Source organism: Ctenopharyngodon idella, chromosome 16, assembly GCF_019924925.1.
Source record: "Ctenopharyngodon idella isolate HZGC_01 chromosome 16, HZGC01, whole genome shotgun sequence".
NCBI classification, from domain to species: Eukaryota; Metazoa; Chordata; class Actinopteri; order Cypriniformes; family Xenocyprididae; genus Ctenopharyngodon; species Ctenopharyngodon idella.
Genome location: NC_067235.1, coordinates 24,202,590 through 24,224,727, shown reverse-complemented (window position 1 = coordinate 24,224,727; position 22,138 = coordinate 24,202,590). Strand labels below are relative to the sequence as shown.

The 22,138-nt window shown below is 38.9% G+C and overlaps 1 protein-coding gene across 2 annotated transcripts; it reads right to left on the bottom strand.

Moving 5' to 3' along the window:
- Positions 1–456: 456 nt before the first annotated feature.
- Positions 457–10,330, bottom strand: steap4 (STEAP family member 4). 2 transcript variants are annotated; one of them, XM_051866127.1, is made up of 5 exons: positions 10,015–10,330; positions 9,139–9,620; positions 4,955–5,482; positions 2,799–2,963; positions 457–2,697 (listed from the first exon to the last, which is right to left on the bottom strand). In XM_051866127.1, the coding sequence occupies exons 2-5, from the start codon at positions 9,589–9,591 to the stop codon at positions 2,422–2,424; spliced, it is 1,422 nt and encodes a 473-aa protein (XP_051722087.1). In that variant the 5' UTR covers positions 9,592–9,620; positions 10,015–10,330; the 3' UTR covers positions 457–2,421. The 2 variants fall into 2 exon arrangements, with proteins under 2 accessions (XP_051722087.1, XP_051722086.1); XM_051866126.1 differs by having other exon boundaries at positions 9,139–9,593; positions 10,015–10,328.
- Positions 10,331–22,138: the final 11,808 nt, after the last annotated feature.

The window sequence follows — 22,138 nt, the reverse complement described above, 5'->3', positions numbered from 1 at the left end:
CATGATTGTGAGTAATAATTCTTTTGTTTCAAAATATATGTTTATGTAAATGACGTAAAACTCAGCATTACAACACAAGATTGTTACAGAAGAACTGTAACTTGGGTTTACCACATAGATGTAATTACAAGTATTTGGACTGCTCCAAAATTGTCATTGGTCTCATATTTATGGTTATCCTGCAAGGTCAACCAAGATATATATCTATCCAGTCCTTAATGGTGGGCTAATGATTGTGCTTATATATATATATATATATATATATATATATATATATATATATATATACATACACACACACACACACACACATAGGGTGAATTCAGGGTGATTGGGACACTTTTTGTCATTTAGATGACTTGAAAAAGTGTCCCAATCAAAATGAATTCACCCTATATACATGGCTAAGCCTTTCCTAACATCCATGCATATGAATCATGACTTTTAAACCAAGGCTAAATGTCAAAATGACATGCATTTCAGTTTTTATTTTGATTTGATATAAGTGATACAAAATAAAAGCAAAATCAGTGAATATCCAATATTTGTTGATAAACTCACAGTGTTTTGTGCTCAGAATAAGTGAAGTTATTCATTTTCTTCAACTGTGTGTTTACAAACTTTCAGTATATTTGTCATAAAATGTGCCTTTCTATTTTGGTCTAAGCTACACTCTCTGCAGCCTGCAATTCTTCATAAAAGTACATAAAGGGCCGTTCACCGGTGAAGGTGAATGCCAATGTGATTGACAGCTCCTTTATACTTCAGAAGAGAGAGAAAGATGAGCTTTTCTGCAGACAGGAAAGCCCAGACCCAGAAACAGATCAAGAAGTAAGTTGCTGCTCAGTTTTGGATCGATAATATCTAAAGGGAAAAGCCCACTGGGAGGCTCTTGAGAGGAAATAGCCCAGAGGAAGCAGGCAATAAAAAAAGACAAGTACTTTACACAATACAGAAAAGTGTGCTCTAATAAAAGTCCTGCCACCTTTGTGTTCTTTAAAAGGGATAGACAATTTCTAATATGAACATATATGATATGGATTGGTTATGTTGTGATGTTGTGACCACAGATTACAAATCTGTGGTCATAATATAATATGCATTTGTGAGTACCAATCTAAATGTTCCCCAAGTGTAAAGGGGAATGGAATTTGTAGGTTATAGAGTGAGATCACGTGAGATGGAATCACCAGTGTGAGTTGGAGGATCAACTCCAAAGAATTTCCCACGGTCGGTTAACTGTAATTTGAAACTGCCGCTCACCAGTGAAGTGAGGTGTATCGAGAAGTCAAACTCTCTCTATCTCTCATTTGGGCTGCTATACACTCAAGCAGACATGTTCTCAAGTCTTTGTCATGAGTCCAAGTCAGGTCTATTTTTGAGATTTTTCTAGATTTTTGTATTTTAAAAGGAATCTATTAAATTGGTCTTTTACATATAATAAGTTTACAATAAAATTAGTCACCATGAAATAAAAATTTACAATTGTTGTTTTTTATGGAATATATTGCAGTATTTTTTATGTACTATTTACCCGCGCAATTATTTTTTAAAAATTCATGTGCCCTCATGATCTTTAATCAACTTCCCTTCCCTCTGGTAACAACATCTCTTCTCTTCTCCGATGACACGTTTACTGGCGCAAGGGCGGGGCAACCTGTCACTCACATGAGATTGACCAATAGCAAACTACAACCATCCAGTCAATTCCTGATGGACAACAAAATTTAAGCAATATCATATGAGCAAGAATGCTGTTTTTCTTTGTGAAAAAAAATATATTGCGTGCTTTTATTCAAACAGTTTTTGCTCTCCCAGGGAGATAAATTTCAAGCGAAACCAAAGCAGAATTGTTGCGTAGTATGCTTGAATCGTACTGAATAAAGACAGCCACAACGAATCAGTGTTTTGAATGACTCGGTAGAGTGATTTCAATTATTTTTTTCCCCCCTAAAGGCGTTTTGTTCCTGAATGTTTTTAAAAAAGTAGTTTTTTTTATGAATTGGTTAATTTAACGTGAATGATTCAATGGCTAAATTATAACACTGCAATCTGCAAAAAGATTCTCTAAAAAAAATGTGATAGGCTGGCTGGAACATGCAGTCCCAGTGCTGTTGAACTGTAATATCAGTGCTCTGCCAATCAAAATCGAGAACCAAATCTAATTGTCTTTTAAAATTATTATTGGTTACAAGTCAGCAAGAAATATTCCTCCTTTTTTTGTAGACCTAAGGATGTATGCTGTCTCAAATTTTGAGTCTAAGTCAAGTCCCAAGTCAGTTGTTCAATTAAGTCTCAGTTCCATCTCTGTACTCAGATTTGGCATTATAACCTTTCTTGATGCAACATTTTAAACTCAGCCTCATTTTCAGCAGTAGGACAAGTCCAACAGTTTTGATAAAGTTTAAAGAAAGTTTTTGGCTATGCCATGAGTGGTTGGTTTGTCTTTGTGTTGCTGCAGTTTGATGAAGTCTTGCTCTGTCTCTCCCAACCTTGACGGATACGGGTGACCTTGCGGTCCACGCATGGCATGATCAGGATTAACTTCAGGATCAGAACTATACAGGGGACCACCAGAGACAACATGTATGATGGAGGCATCCACCACCTATATGATGAAGTTCTCAAAAATTTATCCCAGCCATACAGGAATGTGTGAGCGGTGCAGAGCAGCAGGGTCAAGTAGCCCAGTTTAGACTGTAAAGGAAAGAAGGAAAAATACTCATCATTGTCAGTATTAGTAAAATCTTCTCTACTGACACTCAAATGTATGCATTTTCAGACTGTGGATGTAATACCTGTACAAAACTGAACTCCCTCCAGTTTAAGGAGTTGCTGACAGAAGGAAGGGATGTAATTCCTAATAGGACAAACAGCCCAAATCCTAGAATTCCCATGGAATAGTAAGAGTCATGACGCCAGGCTGCTGTGTTGTCAAACTCATAGGTTATATTATCTTTTATCTGAAAAACAAAGCATGCACATGCATATTACATGTTTAGTCTATAGGCAAGCGCGTTGGTGCGAGTGCTCTGTAAAAGGATGCATAATGTGCGCAAGCACGTAGTCTTTCTTTACAAAGTGATATCGCTAACTACTGGCCTGGCATGCATAATACAGTGTTTTGAGTCTTTTTCGCAAATTCGTGTGAACTGGCATCTTTTTGATAATGTTGTCATCTGTACAAAGAAAAAACCTTTCAGGTTTTAGTACATTGTTGTTATTTAAATGTACCCTAAGTAATAAACTTAGTAAGTAAGTAAGTAAAACAAATAAATAAATAAAAGCACAATTTTTCACAATAATAGCCTACCAGGAATATGCATTAAGAAATAAAATAGGGTTCATTTAGATTTCATGTTAATTTTAAGCAGCTTTTTGGTGATAAACTGGATGCCCATATTAGAATAAGCAAGCCTTAGACAGTCCTTCCAAGATTTCATAGGACTTCTTTCAGATTTTTGCAGCCTAAAATGACTGAATTTGCGGCGGCTTTTCTCAAAATTTGCGGCAATATTTACAGCATTTCTTGTTGTTTAGCAGAAAAAATATACAACAGACAACATTCGTTTAACATCATTATACTTTTCTGACCTCGAGAACCATTGCAGGGCTCCGGACTAACATTTGAGGGCAGTAGCACTGGTGCTAGTTCACCCAAAAATGAAAATTCTGTCATTAGTTACTCACCCTCATGTCGTTCCACACCCGTAAGAACTTTGTTCATCTTCGGAACACAAATTAAGATATTTTTGATAAAAGCCGATGACTCAGTCAGGCCTCCATTGACAGCAAGTTAATTTACACTTTCAGTTCCCAGAAAGGTACATATTTAAAACAGTTCTTGTGACTACAGTGGTACAACCTTAATGTTATGAAGTGACGAGAATCCTTTGAAAGTGTAAATTAACTTGCTGTCAATGGAGGCCTCATGGAGCCATTGGATTTGATCAAAAATATCTAAATTTGTGTTCCGAAGATGAACGAAGGTCTTAAAGGTGTGGAATGACATGAGGGTGAGTAATTAATGATAGAATTTTCATTTTTGGGTGAACTAACCCTTTAAGTTCTAAGGTGGCACCAGCCCCTGATTTGGCAGCACTGTGAGGGCTGACAGAAAAGCACTGAGCTTAAGTTGAGATGCAGACACTATTACCTTTATTTTATTGTTAATAAATATTAAAAATATATACTAGGGTGTGGAAATGGTTAATAAACCAATAAGTGCTTCTCTGCAACATCTACTACAGTGGTAATTTATTGTCTTTTTTTATTTCTAAATAAGTGTTTGCTTTCCTACATCGTGAAACTTTTAGTTTTACAAATGGGGACAAACTATGAAGGATGAACAAATTATGTTTTGGATGTCACATTAAAAATAACATTCAAATTGGGCAATATTTAAAGCTTTGAAGTGCTGGGAAAAGTTGTGTGAAGCACTTAAAAGCACTCGAAAACATTAGACCATTTCTGCCACAAGTTATTTCTGTTAGTGTTAGTGGCACAATGTTTTGCCATTTACATTCGTCGCAGAATTCTCTGGTAAACCACTGATATCTGATCAAACAGTTTCCATGTCTGCACTGTTTGATTTGATATCTGTGGTTTAACAGACGAATGTGAATGCTTCTCACAAGATTTCACAGCGATGTTATTAATTCAAGCGCTTTCTTCACAGCGCTGTGTGGAAATGGTGTTGTGTGATTGAGATCAGCCCGCTACTCTGAACTTCTGTCGCATTGTCTATTATTGCTCCGAGCTGCGCAGCTCAAATGAGTTGACTAAATGCATGTTGCGATGGCATCACAAATCTGCAGAAAATCTGCTGCAATTAAGAAAAAATGCAAGCTCCTCTGAATACTGCGGAGTTTACTTGATTTTGTGATAAATTGAGCGACCACAGAATCGCGAAATCCTAGAGGGACTGCTTAGATATTTTTAGTATTCAACTTACCAATGATATAGTGTAGACATTTATCCTGTAGCGCACATAGTATCTGATGGGAATAACTAAAGTGTAGAGAACATGAAGAAAACCGAAGGCCAGCGCTAACAGGCCCAGTTGCTTCCTGCACAGCATCCAGCGATCCAACCAATCAGGAAAGCGACGGTACTTAGTGCCGTTATAAAGCTGCAGGAATCCAGCCAATGCACCCGGCAGATAACAGAGGGCCAGCATCACCAGGGAGACGATGGGAAACACCCTGTTGGCCAGCGAGATCATAATGCGAAAAGCGTTGTCTTTACCATTGGTAACACGCTCATAGATAACATCTCTTGTGAGCGCGTAGAAGAATATGAAAGCTGTTAAACACAAGGCGATGCAGAAAGGCAGTCTCCAGAGAGGGAAGAGTTGCAATGGCAGATCTTCTAACTCAGCAGCTGCTCTGAGGGAGCCTCTGTCCAGGACTGTGAAACCAAGACTTTGAGCAATGTCCACCACTTGCTGTTTAGCATCAGCTCGGTCACCACAGATAAGTACCTAATCAAACGAAGAAGAAGAAGAAGAGAAAAAACAGTCTAACAATTTATACAATGTAACGTGTAATAGAAAACAATTAATTCACTTCAGATACATTGTTGAATAATATTATGTGTAAATTTAAAATTCATTTGCTATTAAGAAAAACGTCTTATAGTTTTGCATGTAACCATGGTTCCCTGAGAAGGGGAATGAGACGGTGCATCCCCTAGAAGGTGCTATGGGGAATGCCCATAGAGACTGAAGCATGAGTCTAAACACAACAATGAACTTAACATTGGCAGGCGGCAGCCTATGACGTCTCAACTGGTGCGGCAGAGATTATAAAAGGGCACCTGTGAAATACATCATCCACTTCTTGTCTGAAGGCATGCAGGAATACCCGAAGGGATGCATCATCTTGTTCCCCTTCTCAGGGAACCATGGTTACATGGACGTTTCATTTCGTATGGGTACTCGTGCTGCCTCCCCTAGAGGGCGCTATGGGGAATGGTATACCCACGCCACCATGTTGAAGGGATGAGTGCCTTATTGGCTGTGCTAAGTCAAAGACTCAAAGGAGTCCTCACCCCTGCACCAACAACGCAATCATAGACCGGAGCTTCTCAAGAATGGAGGCCTCAACATGCAGGATGACTCCAAGAGGGAGGAAGTCTAACTACATTCTCTTATCCAGGCCAGTGTCCAAGGCAGTGTTCAAGTTCCTTGCAGTAGCCAAGGAGGCTCACAGAAAGCCTAACAACTTCGGTTACAACCTAGCTGAGTTTTAGGAACGAAGGCCTCAGCATGACATCTCTAAATCTAGAGGAGACTAAACAACACCCCACGCGTAGGAAACTGGCATGGAACGGACCGGTGCGGACCCTAGAGTGTTTGGACCAGTGCGGACACTAGAGTGTTTGGACCGGTGCGTTATACAGGTGCGCACCTTCGCCTCCAAAAAACTTCCCGACCACTGTCTTAATGGATGTACTGAAATGCTCGGAAGGAGAATCCGATGCATTGAGGAGAAAGTTCCTCTTTTTCTCCCTGATGTCAGCCAGGTTTACCCAGAGATGTCTCTCTGTGACCACAATGGCCGCCATATATCGACTGATCACGGCGGCAGTTTGTTTTGTGGCACAGAGAGCCAAATCTGTGGTATGGCGCAACTCCTCTACCGCCTCAGAGGGGAGCACCTGGCCCTAGTCCAGGTCCTTCAGCAGGTCAGCCTGGTAAGCTTGCAACACAGCCATCATGTGCAAAGCCACCCCAGCCTTACCTGCTGATGCGGATGCTTCACCGGCCGAGAAATAGCATCTCTTCAATCGGAGGCATCGATGCATAACCATATTCCTGCACCCCCTACACATCAGCATAGTTTGCTTGTGAACGGTGGATGCGAGTAGAATATGGCTTTCCCCAAGATCTCTGCAGTGACATCTTCAATCTCAACAGTCTCTGCTTGCTCATCTTGGCTTGAGGTGAGGAGCACGCTCACTGCTGGATCAGATGATGTGAGAGATAACACATCACCATCCGACAGCTCGCTCTCGCCAGCTGCCAACGACTAAGAGATATTCATTCCTCTTTCAAATTCGTCGGCAAACTCCATCTGTGAACCCCATGAGTGCAGTTTCCTACTCACCTCAGCTGCAGCAGGTCCTGAACTGCGAGGTGCAGATGGCTGTCCCGATCCCTTGAGAAAAGGGACAGACGAGAGCACAGCTTCCTCAAAGGAAAACGCTTGCAGGTCTGAGCATGCATGTTCCTCACCCAGACACATTACGCACATCTCATGTGTGTCATCAAGTGTCAGAAAATGCTGACACAGATGAACACACTTTTTAAAACTTGCTTGCCTATTTACTAGCTTGCCTATTTAAACACACGCTGAAACAGACGATCTCCTGAAGACAAGAAAGAGGATGATCTATTTCACAGGTGCCCTTTGATACTCTCGGCCACACCAGTTGTGACTTCATAGGCTGTCGCCTGCAAATGTCAAGTTCATTTTCGTGTTTAGACTCATGCTTCAGACACCAGTCTTGCCGGAGGCATTCCCCATAGCGCCATCACTATAGTGCACATTTTATCTTAGTTAATATTCTTTTTCTTTTTTTACATATATTAATACATTTTTAAGATTTCAAGTTTAATTTGACATTGAACTAAGAACGAATATAGTATATATATATATATATATATATATATATATATTACAAACAGTAACCAGGATAAATAAATGCAGTAAAAATTGTTGTTCATTGTTAGTTCATGATGCCTAATGCATTAAGTAATGTTATCGATAGCACTTTACAACCTTTGTAAAAGTGCTATCACAAAAACCACTCATGCGACAAATTATTTTCAAGTGGTTTGATTGTTTTTGACTTATTCTAACAAGTTGCCATTCTGTTGACCTACAAAATCCTTGAAACAAAATGCTCCTTTAATAGTTTTAGACAGCAGTGAAATATCCTCTGGGAATTAAATTTAGTTCACAGCAATGTGCAGTCTGAGCCTGAACAATACAATATGTTGTCACAGTTGGCCTTCAGAAAAAATAACAAGAAATTATAATCAAAACGACAAATAATAACTGCTCGGCCGGGTGTGACTATTCATTTTTACTGAGAAACACACAAATGGGTGTCAAAGAACATACGCACTAACATAGCGATAATAATAGTTTGCCAGAGCTCGGATTCCATCTGGCCAGTTTCTCAACCACCACCTGCTGATGTGAATATGACTTTCCTACAAAAAGACTCTGCTTTACTATCAGGAAGACGCTTGCCTCATTTCATGAACAGTGGACACAGACATTTATACATGCATTCATTTCTTTTTTATACTGTGTACAGTTAAATGTTGTGCTTTTTGTTTGTGATATGTGTCATCTAGCTGCCTTAGAGTAGAGATTGAGTAGAGGAAATATGAAGTGCAGCTGCATGCCATTTGTCATGTCTGATTTGTCTTTTTGTTCGTATTATAATGACAAAAGCCCAAACAAACACCTAAGCCTGTGTGTCTTTATTCAAGGCTGTTTTGGAAGACAGTCTGTTAAGCTTGATTCATTAAATTTTAAACAACTCTGTTCAAAACAGATTTTCTGTGCTTTGCCCCTTTGTTGCCTAAATGATTAACAACATTTTGCAAAACTTGAGGATTGATGCATGAGAATTTGTTAGCTATGTGCTTTCTATGTCTTAATCATCTTCTCTCACTAACTTTACAGCTCTTTATTTGCTTTGAACAAAATTTGTTTATTTTTGTGCAATTACATTTCTTTGCTTGTTTACACGTATGTATTTTATGTATTGTCTGGGTTACACCTTATCTTGAGGGTCCCTTTTTAAACATTATGTTGACTATGTTATGTTGCCAATATGTCAACTAAATATCAGACTATTAGTAGACTGTTAGGGGTAAGGTTTGTATACATTAATATATACTTGCAAAGAACTCATAGTCGAAGTTGAAGGACCATCACAATAAAGTGTAAGCAGAGAGTCTACTAATACTCCAATTAGAGTTAGTTGACATGTAGCTGCAACGTTACTTATAGTCAAATGAATGAAAGGGGACTGTCAAAATAAGGTATTACCATTGCCTATTAGTATTCTGTCCAACTGACTGGACAAACACTGTGTGTTTATGTGTGTATGTTTTACCTGTCTGTTGGCATCGAGTCCCCCAGACTGCAGTGCCCAGGCAGAGATGGTGTTGAAGGCTTTGACTACAGTTGCCCCTGGAACCAGGCTGCTCAGGTATTCTGCATTAGATTCTGGGTACAGACCTCTCCTTAGATTATTGCTGACGTCTATCAGCACCTTCCCCTCAAGATTTGAAGCCAGAGACTTCAAAAATCCATAGTGCTCCCTCTGCACAGCCACAAAAATCACATGTGCTTCACAAGCTGCTGCTGCATGTGCCATGACCTTTGACTCCTTAGGCAGCAACAGAGAGTTTTTAGGGTCCCGGGATCCATATACAACGTTGTACCCTGACTGGAGCAAACGGAGCCCCAACGAGCGTCCAAAATCACCTGTTCCAAAGATGCACACGGTCTCCCGTTTCTGCATCTTTCCATGCAGCTCTGTCATTGAGACCGAGTCTGAATTCATTTCTAAAAAATAAGAGAAGACACCATGCACTGTAATGGAAATAAAATTCTATTAAACACTCAAGCCATGGCTATTACAAAGTGAAATAAAAACACCAATTACACTTTTCATTTCAGATTTGATACAAGTGCTGTGGCTATAGATTATATTTCTGCTTGAGTGATTTATATGCTTGTTTTTTTGGGCTACCACAGGCGATAATGGTGTAATTAAATTTAATTATGGTTTGCACATAGTACATTTGGGTGCACCAGTAAATTTATGGCTTATTTTGCTCTTTTAAAATACACAGGTTGATATATTGCAAAATACACTTATTACAGCCTAAGGGCAAAAAACTAAAACCTAAAAATAAAAAATGATTTAAAAAATGAAAATTGCCTTTTAAAATATTATGCTCAAAAAATATCAACAAATACTCACGGATAAAGATGCAAGGAATTTATTTTCTGGAATTTGTGCACCAGTCTTTCGAAAAATCCAGAGATCTCCTCTTGTAGAATCAGACCCGGACTATTGAAATTACTGACTAACAATGTGATTTTATTGCAGAATTTCTGAATTCTCTGTGCCAATAATTGTCGTCATATCCCAAAAAGCCGTTTAGCAATGCAGTGTGATCATCAAAACCAGCTTTTACGTTTCTTTAGTTCTTCTGCAATTTCTCTTGTATCCACTGACATTTCTTCACAGGTCTGAGGCTGTTTCTTGCCTGTATGGGTCTGTTTATAAGCATGTGGGTGTGTGAGGCATTTATTTATGACCTGCCCACAGCTCAGTGGAGGTTTAGATTTGGGAAAAGAGAGAGAGGTTGTTTTGGTAATGGATAAAGTCCAATGTGGAAATTCCAGAGCAACTTGAACTCTCTCTCTGTGTGTGTGTCTTTTGAAAGGCACATAATGTTTTCTTTGCCTTCTGTGTGTGTTTTGAGGCAAAGGCCTGCCTGGAAGTAAGTTGCGCAATAGCGGAATAACTGCGGCGGTCTGGCCAAGTATCTCAACACTTCGGAAACCCTTTGTTTCACTGAATCAGCAGTGTTCTGCAATAAATAAATAAAAAAAGTAAAAGATACTTATTCCTGTTTGTAAATTCACCAAGAGGAATTTCCATAAAGGGAGGGAAATGCTTTTATTTCTTTATTTGCTCCACAAAAACCTATTTGTCTGACATATACTATACCTAAAAACTGGCCTCCCAGAACCCTGAATGATACATTGAACACAGTTATCACAGTGTGCATTATCTGCTGCACACCTCCTCCCATCTGTAAAACCCACTGGAGGTGTCATCCACCAGTAATAAGCACATGGAGATTATTTATTATCACATAATAGATCAACGGACCACTCACACCCACTTTAGGGCTACCTTACCAGGGTTAAGACTTCAGGGGCGCAGTCACGGCATGACTACTGAAGGATCAGCGATATATCACATAGCTCCTCATCATTCCTGCTCTACTGGCTGAGAGCTGAGAGACTAGTTCTTTGTCAGTAATAATTATGTGCCTACCTGCAGCCTGGGCCACCCTCAACGTGCCTCTCTTGAATAGGGGTGTGTGTTATGCTACACAAGCATGAAAAATGGAATCCGGAAGATTGTTTTCTAAAGGATGTTTTGAATGAAATGTTTACATAGAACCAAATAAGCACACATGGTTCAGGTATGCATGGGATTGTGAGTTAAATGTACAGATCTTTATGTATATCTTAAAGTTGTGACAGAACTTTTGTGGGTTTAAATGAATATTCCAGATTCAGTACAAGTTAAGCTCAATCTAAAAGCATAATGTTGATTTATTTTGACTCATCCCTCCTTCTACATCTGCCTTGATTTTTTTTTTTTTTTTTAAAGAAAACATTTTTGAGTTGAAATTATTTTTTTTGTGGTAATGCACACAGACACTTTCGATTGAGCTTATTTTATATTGAACCTAGAATATTCCTTTAAAGGTGGACTGTTGCTCAATGCTGAAATTTTTGTAGCATTAAACGCTGATTAATTAGCATGTGTCATTGTGTTTCAGTGAGGCTGGAATGTGATACAAAGTTGTTGTTTTTTTGTTTTGTTTTTTTGTGAGCTGTGTTTATGCATGTAGTCATGGTTGCATTGATATTTGGTATATTTATTAGAGAGAGGGCATGAGTGGCGAGAATCATTTAGAAAACTTGTCTGAAAAGAATACATCTGAAATTCATTGTTACAAACTCTAAATTGGAACATGGTCTGTCTGTGTGAACTCAAATTTAATAAATCTCAGCCTCCCAGCTCTCCCATACATGAATAGATCTTATCATTTGCATTTGGTATCATAAGGAAATGAGTCCAGAGTAAATCAGAGGAAGGAAGGGACAATTATGATGTTTGAGGATGGAAATTACTGCATTGTTTGGTTAAAAAAAAATGTGTTTGTTATAATGCCTGGTAAACCAAGGACAGATATGGAAGGCTAATACTCTTTAATAATTATATTCTCTAAAGTAAAATGGTTTTCAATTATGGTTTTCGGTTATGACCAGAAGTCATTTGAGTGCCTTTGCCAAAACCGAAAAAAAAAAAAATAAACATTGAAAATCTAAAGCTTTAGATTACTTTATATAAACTCCACCTAGATTTGCTTAAGATGCTGTCAGTATGTTTAATTGTATGAAAATATATGTGCTGGATCCCCATATTGTGGATATGATTTATGATTTTATTTGCTTCAATTGTTTCTTCCTCCTGTATTTTTCAAAACTTTTTTTTTTTTTTTTTTAATTTTTGAGAACATTTCATCTGTTCATTTATTCAAAGGCATTAAAGCACTTTTTTTTTTAAACTGCCATTTCTTGTAATGTTTTTGTTTTTCCCTGAAGGCTTTAAAAGATGTTCTCTCTCTCTCTCTCTCTCTCTCTCTCTCTCTCTCTCTCTCTCTCTTTCTTTCACACAAACACAGATGTATTTGGCATTCACAAGCTGGAATATTTAAGGTCATGTCCCTTTCCCTGAAAACTGTTGGCCCCTCACAACCCAGAGCTTTGCGTGCTCTCCCTCCTGTGTTGAAATCTGGGGTTAATTTGGTTGTTATGTACAGAATGTGACATCACCTGCATGCATTCTTTGATTTTTATCCACTCTTGCTAAACAGTGTATGATGGCAGTATTGCATATGAAGAGAAATCACATGGATGATATTTACTCATATAGTGGGATTGACACTAACGTGATGAGACAAATTTCCATAAAAAGAATGACAAGAAACATGGTGGCGTGTTACTCTCTGACAGCTTGATGAACATGGGAGTTCATTTGCACATATTGTCTTGTTTTTGAAGGAGGTATCGTGAAAATGCGGTGTGTGTTGTGTGTGTTTACTGACTGTTATCTTCTTACATAATTGATCTGAAGAACTGACAATGCTTCCTCTGTTCTGATATAGTTTTGGCTCACAGACACCAGAACACAGCAGATTTTGGTCAGAATATGTTCTTCCTGGCTTCTGTTGCTGAGAAATTCCACCTCATAAATTCCCCTGTTTGTTTGTATGAGCAGAGGAGTGAGAACACAGATGTCATCCTCTTAGTAAAATCTGAAGCACGCCAATTTTGGCTGTATCTGGGTGTATTTTGAACTGTGAATTCCAGGAACCTCTCATAGGGGTTTGGAGATTTTTAGTCATTTTTTTTTTCTCTCTCAGGAAATGTATTTTTGGAGCTGTAAAAAGGTCAGGTGGAGATTAGATTCAAAAGTAGTTTTAGTTGAATTTTGGAAGATATCTCAGCAATATCATAAACTATTAGTCAATGTGTGTGTCTGTGTGTTGGGAATGTATTTGTCATCATATGTCTTTTGGAGAGTTTTTTTTTTTTTTTTCAAACACACATATTTAAATATGATTTAAACTGCAACGAATGGCCAAAAGTGTAGCTAATATGTATGGAAAAGAAACTGCAGCGAGCACCACTTGAGGGCAACCAACCTGTCATCAGTGTGTGGCGCGACCCCTAGGGATCTGCGGAGGTATTGCAAGTGCGGCGCAGTTCCTCACATTCACCTCTCGTGCACTTCCTCGCTTTCAAATTTGCCGTATTGATTTAGGTGAGAACTAATGACGTTTGTGCGCAGTTTCGTTCCTCTTTCTTCTTCTTATATGGTAGCCTGCACTTGTGTAAATAAATAGGTTCTTGTGTGTACAATTAATAGCCTACTCCAAGTTTCAAATGGCGGAAGGAGAGATTTTTAGGGAATAACGGCTTAAACTGCACTCTGTTCCTGCTCTCGTATAACCTTAGAATACTAGTGCATATGTCGTACGGATTATTTCAATGATACTTGTTTTATGTGTTTTTTGAAGCTTGGAATTTACAATCACCCTTCCATCAACGTCATCTTTCCCTCATCCATCTCAACCGGTGTTCCACTACAGAGTCTTATACAAGTTTGGAGTGATGTGAGTAAATGACAGAATTTTTATTTTTGGTGTACTAACCCTTTAATATTGCTCATGCAAAACAGAATCACTTTTTATTTATGTATTCATTTTATATATATATATATATATATATATATATATATATATATATATCCTCCTCCGCCCCCTGGCGGCCGGCGATGGCTCCTCCGGCTGCGAGTCCCCCGTTCCCTGCTCCTCCCCTTCATGGCGAATGGCAACAGGCTCCAGCCCATGGCGAACGGCGGCGACTCCTCCGCTCCCTCTTGGATGGCAGCCACCCCACCTCGACCCAGGAGCACGGCAGCGAGCTCTCCGTTCCACCTGCTGTATGCTCGCTCCAGCACCACCGCCTCGAGCAGCCACTCGCAGTCTTCAGTCTTCCGCGCTGTCCGACCTCCTCAGCACCGCAATCCCCCTCAGCAGCGAGGGCTCTCCGACAGCATGTCCCTCCTTCCTCCCGGGCTTCGGCACCAATGTAACACAGTTCGTAGATACTTGAAGAAGGAGGCGGGAACCGGCGAACAGTGGGATTTAATACAGTGGGTACGGAAAGTATTCAGACCCCCTTAAATTTTTCACTCTTTGTTATATTGCAGCCATTTGCTAAAATCATTTAAGTTAAATTTTTTCCTCATTAATGTATACACAGCACCCCATATTGACAGAAAAACACAGAATTGTTGACATTTTTGCAGATTTATTAAAAAAGAAAAACTGAAATATCACATGGTCCTAAGTATTCAGACCCTTTGCTGTGACACTCATATATTTAACTCAGGTGCTGTCCATTTCTTCTGATCATCCTTGAGATGGTTCTACACCTTCATTTGAGTCCAGCTGTGTTTGATTATACTGATTGGACTTGATTAGGAAAGCCACACACCTGTCTATATAAGACCTTACAGCTCACAGTGCATGTCAGAGCAAATGAGAATCATGAGGTCAAAGGAACTGCCTGAAGAGCTCAGAGACAGAATTATGGCAAGGCACAGATCTGGCCAAGGTTACAAAAAAAATTCTGCTGCACTTAAGGTTCCTAAGAGCACAGTGGCCTCCATCCTTAAATGGAAGACATTTGGGACGACCAGAACCCTTCCTAGAGCTGGCCGTCCGGCCAAACTGAGCTATCGGGGGAGAAGAGCCTTGGTGAGAGAGGTAAAGAAGAACCCAAAGATCACTGTGGCTGAGCTCCAGAGATGCAGTCGGGAGATGGGAGAAAGTTGTAGAAAGTCAACCATCACTGCAGCCCTCCACCTGTCGGGGCTTTATGGCAGAGTGGCCCGACGGAAGCCTCTCCTCAGTGCAAGACACGTGAAAAAACACCTGAAGGACTCCAAGATGGTGAGAAATAAGATTCTCTGGTCTAATGAGACCAAGATAGAACTTTTTGGCCTTAATTCTAAGCGGTATGTGTGGAGAAAACCAGGCACTGCTCATCACCTGTCCAATACAGTCCCAACAGTGAAGCATGGTGGTGGCAGCATCATGCTGTGGGGGTGTTTTTCAGCTGCAGGGACAGGACGACTGGTTGCAATTGAGGGAAAGATGAATGCGGCCAAGTACAGGGATATCCTGGACGAAAACCTTCTCCAGAGTGCTCAGGACCTCAGACTGGGCCGAAGGTTTACCTTCCAACAAGACAATGACCCTAAGCACACAGCTAAAATAATGAAGGAGTGGCTTCACAACAACTCCGTGACTGTTCTTGAATGGCCCAGCCAGAGCCCTGACTTAAACCCAATTGAGCATCTCTGGAGAGACCTAAAAATGGCTGTCCACCAACGTTTACCATCCAACCTGACAGAACTGGAGAGGATCTGCAAGGAGGAATCGCAGAGGATCCCCAAATCCAGGTGTGAAAAACTTGTTGTATCTTTCCCAAAAAGACTCATGGCTTTATTAGATCAAAAGGGTGCTTCTACTAAATACTGAGCAAAGGGTCTGAATACTTAGGACCATGTGATATTTCAGTTTTTCTTTTTTAATAAATCTGCAAAAATGTCAACAATTCTGTGTATTTCTGTCAATATGGGGTGCTGTGTGTACATTAATGAGGAAAAAAAATGAACTTAAATGATTTTAGCAAATGGCTGCAATATAACAAAGAGTGAAAAATTTAAGGGGGTCTGAATACTTTTCGTACCCACTGTATATAAAATAAACAAATACAAAACGAAAGTAAATGCCGCCAGACCCTCACGGACGTCTGCTGGCCACACAAACATAATAAAACATAACATAAAATCCAGGCCTGGTCCTCTCTCATCCTTCAATGTCGCTGCTCCTCCGTGAGAGATACGAGACTGGTGCAACGCACAGCTGACGCTTATTATCACTCGCGTCACCGGCCTTGCGCCGTTCCCTCACGGCTCTCGTCCCGCCCTGCTCGTCACAGTAGGTGTACCGACAATAGGTTCATTTAGTTTATTTGATTTTGTATGCCAATTCTTTTTGAAGAAGCCATGTAAGTGCTTTTCTCCAATTATCATGCATGCCAGTAAATCTTAATTGAGTTGAATTGGATTGAAAGAAAGGGAGTCAAAAGCATTTCAGGTGTACACAGAATATTCATGTTTACAAGGTATCACAGATGTGGGCAAGAAAAACATCTGAATGTTCCTGTTGGGACTAGATGTGTGGTGTGGTGTGTGTGTGTGTGTGTGTGTGTGTGTGTGTGTGTGTGTGTGTGCATATGTGTGTGGCAGAGGAAAGAAACAATAGAACAATGTATAAGACAAACAATAGCAGACAAGAATGAGGGTGACGGAAACCAGCCAGTATGGAGCAATGCCATTGTAAAATACAGCAACCTACACTCACAGCCACCTAAAATACGTCCCCAGCTCACACTATTAAATACACAAAATTACAAACTATTTCTATATTTATTCTGGCAATAATGTTTCATTGGGTTGTGGGTGGAATTTGGCTACAAGTTATACAAAACCCAAAGGAAGGCAAGAAAGTAAGGAGGAAAGGAAGAGAGTATATTTATAACACCATTGGCTCTATTTGATTGTTTTCTGTTACTGTGTAATTGATGAAATAAGACAAAGATTTCAGTTTTTTTCTAGGAAAAGAGATGCACTACAACAGCGGAAGTGAAGTTTCAACCACATTGATTAATTTGGGAGAAGAAGGTTAAATTATCCATGGCAAATCCATTTAATGAGCAAATAGGTAGAATGCAAGAGGAATTATTCAAAACCCGGTTAATTTAATTACTCAGCTTTCTCCACTAAATGCTACTGATCTAATTCCTCTCCATTAGTGTAATTATTTCCCTCTTTTTACATCCCTCTCTCTCTCACTCACTCTCTGTGTGTATCACTCTTCCTTTCTCCCCGCACAAGGTTAATTGCGCACTTCAAGTGTTTTAACCCTGTGACCCCTTCCAGTGACCTTGTTGGGACTGACCTTTGCAGAAAACTGGCAGCTTAATTGGTCATGCAAATATTGCTATGTGCGTTAGATTCAGCAGAACTATCAACTTTGCATTGTTTTTGCATATGTTTTTTAATATCTGTTAAAGGGTTAGTTCACCCAAAAATTACTCACCCTCATGAAATCCGAGAGCTATCTGACTCCTTCATAGACAGCCATTTAATTACCACTTTCAAGGCCCAGAATAATTAATTTGTGTTCCGAAGATGAACGAAGCTCTTACGAGTTTGGAACGACATGAGGGTGAGTAATTAATGAAAGAATTTTCATTTTTGGGTGAACTAACCCTTTAATATTATGTTATTAATTGAGCATTTTGGTAATTGAGACTGTGGTCCCCCCACAATATAGGCGATTTCAGGTTTTTCTGTCCTTGTGAGGGATTAAATCCACACATACACACAACACAGTAGTTTGAACAGTAGCTCAGTGTTTTTAGGTGAGCTACCTTTATGCAATCTGTTCTGCTTGACATTCACAGACTGTTCTCATCTGTACTTTGATTGGTCAATTCTACCATGTCCATCTTCAAGGATGTCTTGTTATGCTTATCGAATACATCACACATAATTAGATTATCATGTCATGCACAAATGTTAACATTAATGTCAGGCAGACGTGAACCTCTCACGGTCCATACACACATAAGGCTGCTTTCATGGTGGATCAATCACTTCCTGCTGTGCTTTTCAGTAAAAGATTATGAATGGCCAGCTGTTAACTTTTAGACTTCTGAAGAATATTTGTGGTTTGTTATTGCTTTGACTTATTTTGGAAAATATATGACACTTTACAATAAGATCCCATTAGTTATCATTACTTAACGCATTAACTGTAATTAACTAACAAGGATCATACAATTGTTACAGTATTTATTAATGTTTGTTAATGTTAGTTAATAAAAGTTCATTGTTAGTTCATGTTACAACTATTAATTTTAATAATGTATCAGTAAATGTTTAAATTAACATTAAATAATTTTCATTGATAGCTAATGTTTACTAATGTAATTAAAGGCACAATATGTAAGATTGTTATATTAAAATATCCAAAAACCACTTGCACAGTGTTATATATTTTGTTCATCTGTGTACTTACATTATCCTAAATGTTTCCAAGAATTTGTAAATTCAGAGAAATCCACAATTTTTAATAGTGTCCGTCCCTCCCTTGTCACTTGTCACCTGTCATTGACGTAATATCTGCATTATCCCTTGTTTCCTTGCACAGTAACCATGGCAACAGACGCGGACAGCTGCGTAACGTCTAGCAGCACGCTGTTGTTGTTTCGTTTAAACATTATGGACATGGCAAGCAAACTTTGGGACAAACGGAGAAATAAAAGGAGGAACAATATCGGCATGGCCTTTCCGAGATTGTGAGAGCTTTGCGACAACTTTGACTTGACAGAGCTCGACGCCGCTCTTGCACGTTATTAGACAAGGTAAACAAATGTAGGCTACAAAAGACGAATCAATGTTATATAGCTCAACACGACGAAATGTTAGAATATCATCAGTATGATATTTTAATGTTTATTTAACTTACTGTTAGTCTCCAAAAAACTAATACACAGAATAACATTACAACTTTCAATGCAGTTTAGTATGATAGTGTAACGTGAGACCAAGTGAAACAGCGCTGCTTTACCTCACAATTTTAATTCGTCAAATAAACTGACCTGTATTAGTAGTATTTCAGATTTGTGAGTAGTTCGGTAGAATGAAATGTCCTTATTCCTTTATATCCACTGGGACTCGCGTGTGGCACTGATATCTATCTCTTATTAGCAATGGCGCCCGCGATTCTCGGCCACGCCCTGCTTTATACCACAGTCATGTTAAAAACATGAATGCATTCACTCATCCATAAACATTATTTCTCCATAAACATTATTAGATCCATCGGAATGACGACAAGTTCCTTGAGCCCACGCTCATTCGCTGCGTTATCAATCTACGCCTTTGTTATTGTTTTGAAGAGTTTAGCGACCCCTAGCGGCGAAAAAAACATACTGTGCCTTTAACTAATGTTAACAAACAGAACCTTATTGTAAAGTTACAAATTTCTGTTGTTGTTTAAATGGTCACGAGATGTTTTTGCTTTGAAAGTACTATATCTTTAGCTCTGATAGGCCTGTATTACTCTAAAGAAAAGATGAGCTTGTGTGTGTGTGTGTGTGTGTGTGTGTGTGCATCATTTCAGAAATCCTTGAGATTGTATTGGATGCATTATTCAAAACCTTTGTGACCATGTGTCACGTTAATCGTGTTCTGTGCAAACACTTGCTTTTACTATCTATTACAGAACTAAATCCATTTGTTTTTACTTGACACATTGTTGTGCATTATTAAATAATGAAAGCCTGACAATATATTGGTCTTATGCACAATGTACTTATCCAAAATGTCACTTCTACATTTGCGCTGGTTAATGAGCCCTTTTAATAGTTTAATCAAGGCTCTCCCTCTTTTTCAAACCCAGAAGTGTCTGTTTCTCATAACTAGAATGGAAAGTAGTCAGTTTAGTTCATTATTTGTGCTATTATTCAACTGTTTCACAAGTTCATATAATTGTTGAGTGTGATATGATTTGATGTTCTGTCCATTACGGAGGGACTCTATCAAACTTTACTTTAGATCTCTCATTGACTACTTGTTTAGAGGAAGATAGATGGATAGAGAATTATTTTTTTCTGAATTGAAATGTAGTTGAAGAAGCAGCCACTTACATGTCCTTGACAGGACTGGATGAACAAGCTCCTTCATATAACTTTAGTGATTAATAGTGGCATTTGTAAGCAAGACACATTGTATCCTTTTTTTATGTTACCTTTCTTTCTTGTCATTCAAAATACAATTAATCACAGCATCCCCACTAAATTCACCTCATCTACCCCCTGCTTACTACTCTGCAGACTGAGACTTTGCAGCTGTGCTAGGTTTGTGTCCAGATGGGAAATTCCTAATGGACAGCTGAAATGCGTCCACTTCAATCTCTCTCGAGTCCCAGAATTCTCATAATCATGATAGCAGCCCTGAGGGGATTTGCCTACTTGGCCCTCTGTGTTAGGCGAGCAATTCATGGTAGAAAATGTACTTATTTCTTGGTACAAAAATTCAGATGTTTTTTTTCCTCCAGTAATGATTTGGTAATACGTTGCACCCGGCACAGAGAGAAAGATAGAGCAAATACACCTCATTTTGGAAGAGGAGAAATCTGGATTATCCTATTACAAATCACCATGAAATGGATATATCATGATTTTAGCACAAGATAGGGTGAATACAGGTAAAGGGAGACATTTAAAGGGACAATTCACCCTAAAATTAACATTTTGTCTTTTACTTGACCTCATGGTGTTCCAAACTTGTATGACTTTTTCTTCTGTGTAACAAATTTTTGAAAAATGTCCTGGCCATTCTTGTGTGCATAAAGAAAGTGAATAAAGGCTGGGGATGTTAAACGTTTTTTGTTGAATTTGTTGATCAGTTCACAAAACTGGTGTCGATGATTCTTTCATAAATCTGACTGATCTAGTTCTTGAGTTCTTACTCACTCAGTTGCAAGCAGCTGAATCATGTGGTTCTCTGGAGATTTAAAATGTTCCTGATTTTCCATTATAGGTTCTTAGTGTTTTGGTTTCTAGGTTCTTTAAAGCACCAATACATATATGTTTACAGCTTAACGGAGGGGAAGATTGTCCGTGACTAACAACTTAAATTTTGGTGTTATGCACAGGACACCTCGACCACTTTTATAATGCTTTTTGTCATTTAAGAGATTCCAGTTTCTTTTATTATATAGAATATGAAATTACATGAGTAATTAATGACACATATTTACTTTTGGAGAGACCATTCATTATTCTTTTTCTTTCACCTTTAATGAATGGAGGGACCATTCATTATTCTCTTTCTTTCACAGACTTTCTTTCAAACTCTCTTATTGCTGACACAGAAAGAAAAAGAGTGCAAAAGAAATCATCATAGTGTTAATTGCTAAGTTTGATTTGAACCGTGGTCCGAAATTCATCTTAAAAGTTCCTTTGATAGAAAATAGAGCATGAATGAACAATGAGATTGAGTGTGTGTGTGCGTGTGAAAGAGAAACTGTTAAATCTGCAGTGCATTATAGATAAGTCTGTCACTTTGGTGGAGAATAGTGCATTATGGGTAAGTGCGAACAAGGGCTGACATTTGCTTTCCCTTCCCATCGCCTCCTGTCACATTAGGCCTCATTGCTCTTCTACTAATATTAATACATCTTAACAGCCTTCCCATAACCCCCCAAACACATACATACAACACACACCAACAAGCATGAATGATCATTTAACATACATAAACATTCATTTTAGCACACACAATCTCATATTTTCATACATTATATCAACATAAGAAGAGAGATAACGCAATGTCAATGAAATCTACACAAGCACGCTGCAGTTTTGTGCCAGGAAGCTGAGCTAGAGATGTGCCAGAGAGATTTGAGTATGTGTGAATCAGTGTATGAGAAATCAGCTTTGTCTCTTGCCTGGCTCTGGAAGGATGTCTCTTGTTAAGACTGCCTCACACACAAATATAGATTTACTCACACACATATTCCCTCAGTTTAAGTCTTAGCTGATCAACTATGTCTTTTGTTATTAAAATCACTCATAGTACATTT

Excerpts from the sequence above, each read along its gene's own strand:
- steap4 (XM_051866127.1), bottom strand. The coding sequence starts at position 9,591 with ATGAATTCAGACTCGGTCTCAATGACAGAGCTGCATGGAAAGATGCAG. Across the intron at positions 2,964-4,954 it reads ATGTCTACACTATATCATTG|ATAAAAGATAATATAACCTA; the intron begins GTAAGTTGAATA and ends TTTGTTTTTCAG. Across the intron at positions 2,698-2,798 it reads GGGAGTTCAGTTTTGTACAG|TCTAAACTGGGCTACTTGAC; the intron begins GTATTACATCCA and ends TTTCCTTTACAG.